The sequence below is a fragment of the Prionailurus viverrinus genome, chromosome B1, assembly GCF_022837055.1.
Source record: "Prionailurus viverrinus isolate Anna chromosome B1, UM_Priviv_1.0, whole genome shotgun sequence".
In the NCBI taxonomy this organism is placed as follows: domain Eukaryota; kingdom Metazoa; phylum Chordata; class Mammalia; order Carnivora; family Felidae; genus Prionailurus; species Prionailurus viverrinus.
In genome coordinates, this window is record NC_062564.1 from 170,594,813 (window position 1) to 170,607,709 (window position 12,897).

Consider the following 12,897-nt stretch of genomic DNA (forward strand, 5'->3'; position numbering starts at 1 on the left):
TGTGTAAGGGAGGAGACTTGCTTATAAAATAGTGGGACCTCTTAGATCCTAAGACTGAGATGAATTCAGAATCCCCCCTCCTCCTGCACACAATGCAATTAATATACTCTTTTGCTTTTTAAAAAATTTCTAAACAGGGCTTACCAGCAACATCAGATATAAAAGACATTGACAGTTTGATGAGAATTTCTGGCAGAATCGAGTGTGAAAGTCCAAACAGACATCTGTACGATTTTGTTGGAAACATAAGGCTTGATGGACATAGGTATGTAAAATTGGTCTTTATAAGAACCCAGAATTCAGGAGTGCCTGGGTGGCTCAGTCAGTTAAGCGTCCAACTTCGGCTCAGGTCATGATCTCACAGTTCCTGGGTTCAAGCTCCACGTCAGGCTCTGTGCTGACAGCTCAGAGCCTGGATCCTGCTTCAGATTCTGTGTCTCCCTCTCTCTCTGCCCCTCCCCTGCTCATGCTCTGTGTCTCCCTCTCTCAAAAATAAACATAAAAAACAAAACAAAACAAAAAACAGAATTCACTGCATCTCAGTGTATTGCTGAGTGTTTTCCAAGCCTGGGTGCATATTATTTTCTCATGCTCTAAGTTTGAACACTCAAAACCTCTTCTTAAGTATTTCTGTGTTACTTCTACCAAGAGTCTTTTTGCAGAAATCTTAGCTCTTAACTCCATGCATATGGTACAACTGAAGAGTTCCTCAAGATGACAATTGGATATTTTCAGGGATATGCCAGGCTTGTGGCACATTAATTAGTGGCATATTCTTTGGCCAGAATACTTAATGTCATAGGCCTATCTGCAATCTCCATGGCTTGGGTCCTTTCCTGTGATCTCTAGGTGCCTCAAAGATATCAGATTCTATCCACAAGGAGTTGACTGTACTGGATAATTTCTTGTCTTTCTTGTCTTCTCTGTATAATTCCATATGCTCTTTTCTAGGCCGTGTTATCATCTACAGTTATCTTTACTGTTACATCCTTTCTACCCTTCATTCTTTCCCACTTCTCTTTCCTGTCTCTCTCTTCATAGATTCAACCAGTATTTCTCAAGCCCCCAGTGGGCTAGGTAGGCTAAGTACAGAGATGGAGCAGGAGACTGCAGTGAACAAAAGAGATAAATATGCCCGCCCTTGTGAGCTTACTTTCTTGCAGTAAGGAAAGGGCAAATAGACAACAAATGATAAATAAGAAAATTCTGTTCTAGGTTAGAAAGTGATAAATGCTTTGAAAAAAAAAAATAGCCCAGGACAAGGCAGATTGGGTGTCCTTGAGAGCAAATCACTTTTGAGTTAGAATGGTTGTAGTAAGCCTCATTCATCAGGTAACATTTGAGGCCTGTGAGTAGGAGGAGAGTAAGTTAGCCATTTATACATCTGGAGGGAGAGAATTCCAGACAGAAGGAATAGTCAGCGCAAATTATTAGTTGTATTTACTGCATCATTTTAAAGTGGGAATGTGCCTGGAGTAGGTATGAAATTTCAGGGAGGACAGCGTGGTTGAAGTAGAGTTACCAAGAAAGAGTAATAAAAGAAGGGTAGGGGAATAAGAGGAAGCCAGACCATGCAAGGCTTTGAAGGCTATTGTAGAGTGTTACTCTGAGTGAAATGGTGATCCATTGGAGGGTTTTTAGAGGGGATATCAGCGGTTCAGTTTTGGGCCAAATAAGTTTGTGTCAGGGAGGCAAATGAATATATAAGCCTAGAGCTTGGGATAGAAGTCTGGGTCATGAGATAAATTTGGGAATAGTTGGCATAGATAATTAAAGCCATGGAAGTGGAAGAAATCACTGAAGGTGAAAGGGTATGGAGAGAAAGGTGAGGAGTCCCAAGGACTATCCTAAGACTGCAACATTAAGGTTGGGAAAACGGAGAGACCAGCCAAAGAAACCAAAATCAGGTTGATAGGAAGAAAGCCTAGATGGAGTGAGGAAAGTCTACCAAGGCAAAGGGAGTGACAGACATAGGTCAGATATTGCTGTTGGTCAAGCACAATGAGGCTGAGAATTAACAGTTCCGTTTAGCAAGTCGATATCCTTGAGCTTGGTTAGAGCAGGCAGAGCCTGATGAAGTGAGTCTGAGATAGTGGAAGAAGAGGAGTTGAAAATACCAAGTGTAGACAGCCTTTTCAAGGAGATTTGTTAGAAAAGGGAGCAGAAATGGAGCAGAACCTGGCAAGGAAGGGTAGGGTCTCTCCCATCTGCCACTTCTTCCTCTTGCCCTCGCTTTCCTTCTCCTCTGTCTCCTCTACCCCCAGGTATAGGTAGTGGCCAGCTAAATGCACTAGTCATTCCACCAGCCTGAGAGATTATCAGTGCCTTCATTATTTTATAATTGCATTATTACAGTGTTTGAATTCTAAAGAACATGTAAGATATACCCTAAACTGTCATCCTCATTCAGATCCACCAAAAGCTTTCCTGTAATTCATGAATTATATATTGTTCTAAAATTTGCACAGAGTGACCTCACAGAGTGAACATATGGTTATAGACTAATAATAGAGTTGGCCACTTATATAAGTAATGTTTCTGTAGTCTGACATTCCTAATTGGCCAACTTCCATTTCTTATCAGTTCCCCATGAAATCAATGCAGTGAAAGAGAAACTATACGATAGTGCCAAGACTTTGGGTAAGATAGAATTTATACAATAAGCTTTAATATATATGAAAGGTGGAAACAGATTTTCAATACCTTCATATTGTGGCACATTTGACTTTTACAGTGATTACCCAGAGCTCTTGGAGCCCCTTTATTTGGAACATGTGTACTTTGATTCCATTATTAAGGATGAGGGTCATTGTCTAATGCCAGAAGCTTTGGAATTCCACCTCTGATGAAATGTAGTAATAACTAACTTATGTTGAATCTTCATAATTGAAAAGGAGTATTTTTGTTTGTTTTTGAAGAGTTTGTACCTAATTCCAATCAATCCATACCACAAATGCCAAGGTGACAGTTGTCCTATTGTACCTCATTGTATATGTGAGGAATGGTTGGCACTTACGTGCTTCAAGTATAGGCTAGCAGCTTCCCAAGAATTTTTGGAAACGTGCTTTAGGCCTAAGGTCCCCTCCCAACTCTGAAACATCTTGAGACATATACACAAAGGGTTCCCTTCCAGCTGGGTCTGAAAAGCATGCTGTTTACAGAAAGAATGAGAATTATAGATACTGTAGTCTTTTTCTAAATTGGCATACACCGTTTCTTAAAGGCTTACTTAAGTAGAAGCCTTCAGGTGCTGTTATGACCTGAACTGATGTCACCTGAGCCAGTGATCATTGGGCAGTTCTTGAAAGAAGGTCTAAGGCCCAAGCTGCTACTAGCTTTAGCCACCTAACAGACCATGAAAGCCCACCAGGAATGCAAGACTCAACCTCACTTTGCCCTCTGCTGGCAAAGAAGTTCTGTAAGAAGTTCTGGGTTCTCCGGAGACTTTACTTGGACCAACTGTTGCCTTCTTTTTCCAGGTTGTTTTTTTTAATGTATTTTTCTTTATATTTGACATTTCTTTCTTGCTTTTTTTTCCTAAAATGAAGACCTAGTGATAGAAATCCTTAAGCCATTACATTTTGTGTAGTACATCTCCATCAAGAATCCCACTATATCTCTGATAGCTTGTACCTCTCTGTGTAAGGTTGTGTCAACCAACAACTTACCAGTGTGGATAGTTTTACAAATAACTTGCAAAAGACTCAAGTTGGCCTTTATTCATGAAAAATGTGTTTTAAATTAGATGGAATAGATACCTTCAATTTGCTGTCATTTCAGAGGAATGTTTTAAAACATTAGATGCTTACCATTTATTGGAAACTTATTCATAGTTCTTAGATAATTGATATTCGAATATGATAAATTATCCTAGAGATTTTAAATACAGGGACTTAACCTCTGCAGGGCAGGGGTGGCAATGCAAGTGGATGATGAGATCTATGTATTTACCTTGCCTTGTATATTATTTGGACTTTTATTATGCACAAAGCTGTTTTTAATTAGGTGTGGGAGGGGAGCAGATCCCCTAATCTCACCACTTCCAAACATCTTAGAAACCTAAACAGACTTACTAAATCAGGAAGAGTCTAAAATAGGTTTGAAAATTAACCTCTGAGTTCTAAAATACTGCCTACTGTCTTGGATAATGAAGTTGTAGGAAATGGCTGGTTTGGTGCTAAGGAGAAGCAACTGGAATGCTTCCTTCCAGCTGTCCTTGGGTAAGAAAATTATTCTTACTGGTAGGAAAATTACTTCTTTTCTAAAAATAAAGTGAATGTGAGAAGGGTTATTTTAATAACAGAACCTTTGTTGGAACTATGTAATAACTATAGAATTCTTAAGCATTTTAGAAAGTGTTTCTAATGTCACAACATGATCTGTCCTAGCACTGTCCCCCTGGGAGCAGATCAGATTCTTCTTCGAGGCGCCCAGTTGAGAAACACACAGTGGGTTCATGGAATAGTTGTCTACACCGGACATGATACCAAGCTGATGCAGGTGGGATTCTTATCTATGAAAACTTTTTGGACCTATTCTCTTGAAAAATGTGCTATTTGTAGCTCTCTATGCAGTAGTGTGAAACATAGCAGACCATCTGTCACAGATTCCTGAGCCCCACTCTATACATTCAGAATCTCATTCTTCGGTGTGTGGGGCTATGAAATGGTTCATGCACACAAGAACAGTGGAAAGTTCATCAGGCATCAACAGTGCGTGAACTCTTAATGATTTTGTATGTTGGCCCGTGGCAGCATTTACTAACTATTGCAGTGATTAATACTAGATGTCTGTGTAATGACAAATGCTCTACGTTAAAGTGTTTGTCTTATAATTTTATTTTAATACAGTGATCAAATTTTATAACTTGGTTTCACTTTTTCATAAAACGAAAAGAATCTGAAAGTCAAATGTTGACCATTTTTTGGTAACATTTTTAATGTTAGCCCATGTTTAATCAACTTTAGTCTTCGCACTTCTAGTGTTTACATGTGCCTGGGGATATAATAGTGTTCACTGGTTAGGTGGGTAGGGAATACCATTTTAAGATACTAAATGAAAAACTGGTTTCAGTTCTGATAACTTTGTAAAGTTGTGGAGACATTATCAACAGGCAGACAGGACTGCTATTAATGATTCCACCCCTAGCCATTCTATAAATTCTGTAAGCCATTATTTTATATCTATTATTACAGATTTAATTTTCTCTTCTGTGGACGCCTTGGTTAGCACGGACCTAGCGTGATGATTTTTATCATTAAATACAGCTGAGGAAACTTCTGTCATTTCCTACAGCCAGGGCCACTTAGATGGTTGCTGTATTCAGTAAAAGAGTTGCTAACTGCCACCAGAAATGTGGAAACCAGAGATCCTTTAAATGTGGTCTTCATAGTTTGGAACTTCCAGGTCTCTGGGTGTGGGTGCATAGGCCACCTTCTCTGCCTCTCTTCCAGAGCTGAGATGCTAGATGCTTCTAGTCTAAGTAGTCAAGTAATGCATTGTTCATCTTGCCTGCCTCAATGCAAAAGTTGTGTCTACAAAGGAGTATCATTTCCTTCTCTTTTTATTGTTTTACATTAGATAAAGATATGGGCGGGTGGGGAGGGAAAGGTGGTTAACATTTGACAGCTTATTTCTGTGTAATTTTCATGTATCTACTCATGTCTAGATTTTGAGGTGTGACTTACTCTGTCGTCTTCATCAAAATGCCAAATATACATTACTAAATCAATGTGTCCACATTTTTATTGCTCATATTGTTTCTTTTTACAGAATTCAACAAGTCCACCACTTAAACTCTCAAATGTGGAACGGATTACAAATGTACAAATTTTGATTTTATTTTGTATCTTAATTGCCATGTCTCTTATCTGTTCTGTGGGTTCAGCCATTTGGAATCGGAGGCATTCTGGAAAGCACTGGTATCTCAATCTAAACTGTAAGCATTAAAGTGCCTATTGTACTTAGTTTTTCTTTCATTAAAACGTGTATTTATTTCACGGCTGACTTGAGATTTCCTATTATTCCTAAAAAGGAAACCTTGTTGCTAAGATAACTGGGCATTTAATTTTTATTTTTCAATGCAGTTTCCAGCAAAAGGAAGTAAAATGTTAGAGTCTCTAAAATTTGAGAATTCTTAAAAATATAATGAGCACTCTGTAATAACATAAAATGTTATTTTGTATTTTATTTAATGTTATTCATTTATTCTTTAAAATATCTTAACATGGGTGGTTAGGTAGCTATCTGGGTAAAGAAAGCAGATTGATTATATTTAAAGCACCAAAAGTAAACCACATGCTTGTAAAATGTTTAAATTGAACGTACTTTCACTTGAACCTATGAATGCAGTTAAATTCCATGTTAATGGTCATTCTGTCTCAGGGAAAGTCCTATTAAATAGGTTCTTTTTGGACCATCTATCCTTTTACTGTTATGGGATTAATGTACCATCTCTGAATATTTCTGGAAAATAAGTTTGCATTGTCTTTTGATTGCCAATACATATTTAATTTCCAAACGCACAAAAACAAATTCTAGTAAAACCTGGTAGCAAAATTGATTTTTTTCAGTTTTTATTATATTGATTTAGTTTTGCAGCTGTTCCAACTTTTTTTTTTTTTAACAGTCATTGATTTACTATTTCAACATTAGAACTGTTATGAGTACCATCAGTTTGTTTCTTGTGTGTCTGGGGTAGCTGTTCCATTTTCTTTATTGAAGAGGAAGAATGTAGTTTACCTAAAGTACAGCCCTACATTGTTTTTGCTACTTGGGTTAGTTTTCCTGCTGCTGTTTTTGTTTGATTGCTTTCCAGGCATGCTTTAAAGTCTTTTTTAGGAGTTTATATAAAAGTGATTCTACCCAATTGAGATTTTACATTTATAAACCCACAATCCTATCCCTGCTATCTCTAAACTTCCTATTTGGAACAGGATTTGAAATACTTGGTAGTGCTTCATTCTTTCATACCATTATGAAGCTCTTAACAGGACTAACAACATATTGAACACAAATAGTGCTGTTCCATCCTGAATGTATTTGAAAATAAGGAGATGTTATCAGCGCAGTGAATCCCGCCTAACTATATGCATCTGTTGTATGATATGGAAAATTTTTGTTATGCTAAAGTTCTGGCCAATGCAGATGAAAAATAAAACTGTAAATGACTTTCTTCCCACCTCCCCCAACAGATGGTGGTGCTAATAATTTTGGACTGAATTTCTTGACCTTCATCATCCTTTTCAACAATCTCATTCCTATCAGCTTGTTGGTGACATTAGAAGTGGTGAAATTTACCCAGGCATACTTCATAAATTGGGTAAATATGAATTATTATTGTTTTTCATCATTCTAAGTATGCATTTTGTTTTTTTCCTGATAGCGTCTTTTGATCTCTCAGAAACAAAATCTTAATTATACCTTACCTTTTGTTGACTACAAGATGGCATTTCAAAATATTTATGGCTCTAATATAATTATAACAAAAATCATTTGACATGTAAAATCAGTAGCAAAATCTCTCATCTCAGAATCACACCAGTTTACGGACCTGACATTCTGGGGAACAAGATTTCCAGGAAACCTATTTTGGGTTTCATAGTGATCTTGGGGAAAAGGAGAACCATGGGGTGTGGAGCTAAAATATCTAGACTATAGTTGTAGCTCTGTATTTCCTAGCTGTGTGAACTTTGCCAAGCCACTTGACTTCTTTGAGGCTGATTTTCCTGGACCCTTACACAGGAATGATAAGACACAGTTTACCAACATCTCATGGTGGTGATACAGAGCAAAGAAATCTCACGACAAAGAAATCTCACAGAGAAATCTCACAAAGAAATCTCACAGCCTCCTCAACGATTAAGTGCTGGAGAAATAATACCACATTCATTACTTGTAACAACCAGGCTGTCTATCATGTTTTATGCATCTATGTAGTTTATTTTTCCATACTGTAAACAAATTCAGCTGTGCTTAAATTTTTCTTAATTTTTTTCTTCTGAAAAAAATTTTTCTAATCTTGGGGAAAAAATGTGCTAGACATCTGTTTCCTAAATATTTTCTTTATAAAATGTGTTCTTAATTTTATTTTACCACAGTTAAAATTAATGAATTTATGTAAATTGAATACATCTTCAGACTTAATCTGCCAGAAAGTTTTAATTTTTCTTTTTTTTTTTTTTTGAGAAATTCTGGTACTATCTTTTGATGTTATTTTTTTTTTAATAATTTAAAAGTCTTTCAAATGGACAGTATTGGGATTTTCTAAAATATAACTGACGATACTTTTGCCACTGCTCATGGTGAATGACCTGCCTCAGCAGTCAATTGCTAATTCATTCAGAAGACCAGTATAATTTAGAAATCTAAACTGAGCTGCAGGGGTGGTTTATTTCATGCAAGGAGATACATTGCTGAAGAATTATGTAATAAAATTTGTGTAAATAGAATTAAAAACAGGATTAAAATTAAGGTTTCCCACTTACAATAAGAAATCATAAAGTGATTCATTATGAAAGTCAAATAACTAGTCACTGTATTATTTTTTACTTGGATTTTCAAAAATAATATTTTCTTCAAATAATGACATAGTTTGAATGTTGGAGTAACCTAGCAGGCTTATGCTTTTTTCAACTACCTTTCTGTTATACAGAGATTTAATAACATTCTTGACAGGTCTTCCCTTACCAGAAAGCTCTTTCTTGTGTGGAAATGAGATGAATAATTGCTCCCCTTTGATACTGGTTCTACCTGATCTTTTATGAAAATCTCTAAAACCTTGTTTCTGAATGATAGCCTTGCAAAGTATTAGAACTCAGCTACGATGCCTATTGTCCTATGGTATCTTCTCCCATATCCTTCTGTTCCTTACTAGATTTGATTTCCAACCTACTCCCCATTCCTTTATTCCTCTCTGAACATTGTCCACTTGGTTAATATCCTGCTTAAAACATGGCACCTACAACAACACAGCCTACTTTAGAACTGATCCCCATCAGCAGATGGGGAATGCAGATGTGGGAAAGATCAGATTTGTCCTTTTCGTTTGACATGTGAAAACCTGTGAACCCTGACTTGCCAACAAAATATTATACTGTAGAAGATATTAATTTGTATAAGATTAATAGTCACACCTCATAATTTATGTGAACAAAGCAAGTACAAATGGTACAAAGCTGTACATTTTTTATTGGGTTTTGAGAAGGGCACTCATTTTACTTTCAAGTATATACAGTGGCAGAAACTTAGGCCAAGAAAGTACAACCAGACAGAATCTCTTAGGTAAATTTTCCAGGGGCTTTCAATCTTAATTATTTGAGCAATGTCTAGTTGCTATTATTTTAGCTACATTAAGGACTTATATTGTGTTGGACGCCTTAGGAAGCACGTTACATACGTTATCTTATTTAACCTTACAATAGGTCACATATCTAGAAAATGGTAGAACTATAATAAATCAAGATTGCCTGATTCCAGGGGCACCTGGGTGGCTCAGTCGGTTAAGCATCCGACTTCAGCTCAGGTCATGATCTCATGGTTCGTGAGTTTGACTCCCAGGTCGGGCTCTGTGCTAACAGCTGAGAGCCTGGAGCCTGCTTCAGATTCTGTGTCTCCCTCTCTCTGCCCCTCCCACATTCATGGTCTGTCTGTCTCTCTCTCTCCCAAAAATAAATAAACATTAAAAAAAAATTTTTTTTAAGATTGCCTGATTCCAGAGATATGCTCTAACTACCAAGCTGTCCTGCCCTTACCGGGAAATATAATATTCCATACTGAGTCCTTTTCAGGGAAATCAACTGAAATGGTAAAGTGATGGCAAGAGATGAGAGTGGTTACATATATAGCTCCTGAGTTAAATGAAATTTCAGTCAACCTCTTGACACCAGTTGCATTCAGTAATTTCTTTTATTTTGAAAAAAAGGATCTCGACATGCACTATGAACCCACAGACACTGCTGCGATGGCTCGAACATCTAATCTGAACGAGGAACTTGGCCAGGTAAACTAAATTTCTTAGTGATGTGTTGAATTGGAAGTCAGATTTGTTGTCATTTCTGCCATAGGTGGCAACTTCATCTGAATCGACAGCTCCGAATGTCCCATTGCTTGAATGATCGGCATACGTACGTGTTAGCAGATAACTATCAATTTTCATTTGTAGTAAATGAATTTTTTAAAAACATTATGTAAAACATATTTTGCTCTCACCTAAAGTATTTCACTAAGGGATGTCCTTCAGTATGTAATCTGGTTAGTAGTAAAGTGTTGGCTGTTTTTGAGTTATAAACTCTCACTATTAAAATTGCTCGTAGCTTTTGACCAGAAAGGAAGAAAAATGGCTAAGTCGATCAGTGATGTTATGTAAGTCCAAGTATGAAAGTAATCAAACAGGAATTTTGGACTTAAAATTGATACTATATTCACATATATGTGTATATTTGTAATCAATTTACACATACTAGCTGAGGAAAAATTCTTCTTTTTTTTTTTGCCATTTGCAAAGTCTTACTTTTTAAATAGCATTTAGGCCAGAATTATCCTTTTTCTTACCCATTCAGATGTTGCGTGAAGTTAATTGCACAAGCTATTCCCCCTTCTGTAGTTGTGTGTTATGTTGAGAAGTGCTGGTTTTAGTGCTCCATAAATGTTAAGTAGCAGGAGTGGTGTTTTCTAGTGGAAATTCAGACCATATCACGGCAGATTGCTACATGGCTACAGGGTTTTCTAACATCCTGATAGTCTTCACTGTTCATACATGAGATGATTCATTGCTAAAATACTTAAAAAAAAAAAGCAGTTGAACATATTACTTAATGTGCAGTTAATAGCATTCATTGTAGCCCTAAAATGTAACAAGATTGATAAAAAGAATTATTTAAGGGGTATTTTCCTCTTCTGTGAGAGAGTAGCATAAAAAGACTTCTGAAGGGGCTCCTTGGTGGCCCCGTCAATTAAGCGTCCAGCTTCAACTCAGGTTATGATCTCGCAATTCGTGGGTTCAAGCCCTGCATTGGGCTCTGTGCTGACAGCTCAGAGCCTGGAACCTGCCTAGGATTCTGTGTCTCCCTCCCGCCACCCCACCGCCGTCCCACCCCTGCTTGTGCTGTCTGTCTCTCTGTCTCTCAAAAATGAATAAACGTTAAAAAAAAATTTTTAAAGACTTCTGAAATTTTAATGAGAAATTTTACACTTTTTTAGGTCAAATACATATTTTCTGATAAGACAGGCACTCTGACCTGCAATGTGATGCAGTTTAAGAAGTGTACCATAGCTGGAGTTGCATATGGGTGAGTTTTTTCCCCCTAATTAGAGTATGAATATATACATTTAATTACTGCTAATAGTTTGGTACATTTTGAGAGTTCTCATCAGGGGAAATTTTTTTAATTGAAAGCCCCTATTTTGACGTCAGCAGCCATGTATGTTTTGTGTGTTGCAGTCTGGATTTGTTTGTCATTTGGAATTACCTAGGGGGTGGAGGCTCTGCCCAGTAGTATATCCATATTTAGAGTTGCTGAAGGTCACTGTCTGGCTCCCGTCACAGGGTACAAACACAGTTCCCTCTGCATTGCCATAAAGTTAGAGTACAATGTTGTAAGAACATGCAAAGTGTCCTTGGGCAGTTTCCAAGTTACAATATTGTTGTTTCCCTGATAGTTATCCCTTCGATTTTTTTTTTTTTTTCCTTTTACCACCTCTCCTCTTTGCAGTCACAGAGCAGTCTAAATTTCTGATGATGGGAAGGAGGTAGGGACACGAAACTCTTAAATCCAGGGCGTGATGAATGCCATCAGAAATATTTATCAGGCTCACGATGTTCTTTTGAATGTGTTTGTTTAGAACCCATTTCTTTCTTTCTTCGAGTTATGTTGCCTAAACCATTCAAAAGCCTTTTGAAATACTTTATAGGGTAATGTGAGAAAATTAATTTGTACATTTCCTAAAAGGACATGATCAAAAGTTGAAACACTCTCATTGTCTGGAATGACCTTGACCATGACCTATTATCAGATTTTCCAACTGTCTTTATCTACAAGTGAGACTGGGAAATACTGATCTCTTTACCATTCAGGCAAGGGCACTCGCATTTGGGTTTTCTGGCTTGTACCCACTCTTCCCCATTCACACTCTGTCTCCAAGCAGTAAGCTAGTATAAAAATTATGGGTGAATTTTGAAAATGCCATAGTTAAAATTATAAATAAATAGCCATTTGTTAAAAATTCTAAAAACAAATGGTGACTCCTGTATAAGGGTCTACAAAGAGAAGTAGATGAAGGCAGATATTCTTTGGGTTCACAGAGACAGTGACTAAAAATGGCTTCAAACTATGTGTGTAATTGAAGCTGAAAAGACATTTGATTGAATGGCTTTTTCACACTTGCGGAGACAGGATGTTAATTTAAGAAGCGTGCTCACTGTTTCCAGGGCTGGATGCCACTTTGCATCTTTCCTCTTTATCCAGAGCTCCCCCAGTTCCCCTAGAAAAGGCTCTCCTTACTCCTCCCCACCAATTGCTACCGGCATTGTAATTTAGTTAGCTGCCATTTTGGGGGAGACAGAGCCACATTTTGTGACGTCATGTGTATTTGACCCACAGTTACCCCAGGCAAGAAAGGAAAGGCCTATTGTGATTCTACAGGATTCTACAGTTTGTTGAATTATACTTGCTGACAGATTTGTGGAGATTGTTTTTACAAAAATTCTGCATTCGTAAGTGAATTTATTTTTAGAGTGGTCTGTTTGATAATTGACATCCTTTTTTTATTTTGCCAGTTTCCAGTTGAATAAGCAAGTTCTTCAAATTAGTAATTATTGATTATGAACTTAGGAGAACAGAAAGCTAGAATGAGGTCTAGCCTTTCTCCTTCATTTTATCAAGTGTTTTCTTATTCTTG

The 12,897-nt window shown here is 37.1% G+C and overlaps 1 protein-coding gene across 6 annotated transcripts in view; it reads left to right on the forward strand.

The window, feature by feature from the left end:
- The window catches only part of ATP8A1 (ATPase phospholipid transporting 8A1), a 232,249-nt gene that overhangs the window by 75,096 nt on the left and 144,256 nt on the right, over positions 1-12,897 (forward strand). For all 6 annotated transcript variants that reach the window (XM_047855524.1, XM_047855526.1, XM_047855525.1 and 3 more), the window contains 6 exons: positions 138-265; positions 4,389-4,500; positions 5,773-5,938; positions 7,194-7,321; positions 9,923-10,000; positions 11,200-11,288. In XM_047855524.1, coding sequence (XP_047711480.1) covers positions 138-265; positions 4,389-4,500; positions 5,773-5,938; positions 7,194-7,321; positions 9,923-10,000; positions 11,200-11,288 — 701 coding nt within the window. The remainder of the gene's footprint in view (positions 1-137; positions 266-4,388; positions 4,501-5,772; positions 5,939-7,193; positions 7,322-9,922; positions 10,001-11,199; positions 11,289-12,897) is intronic.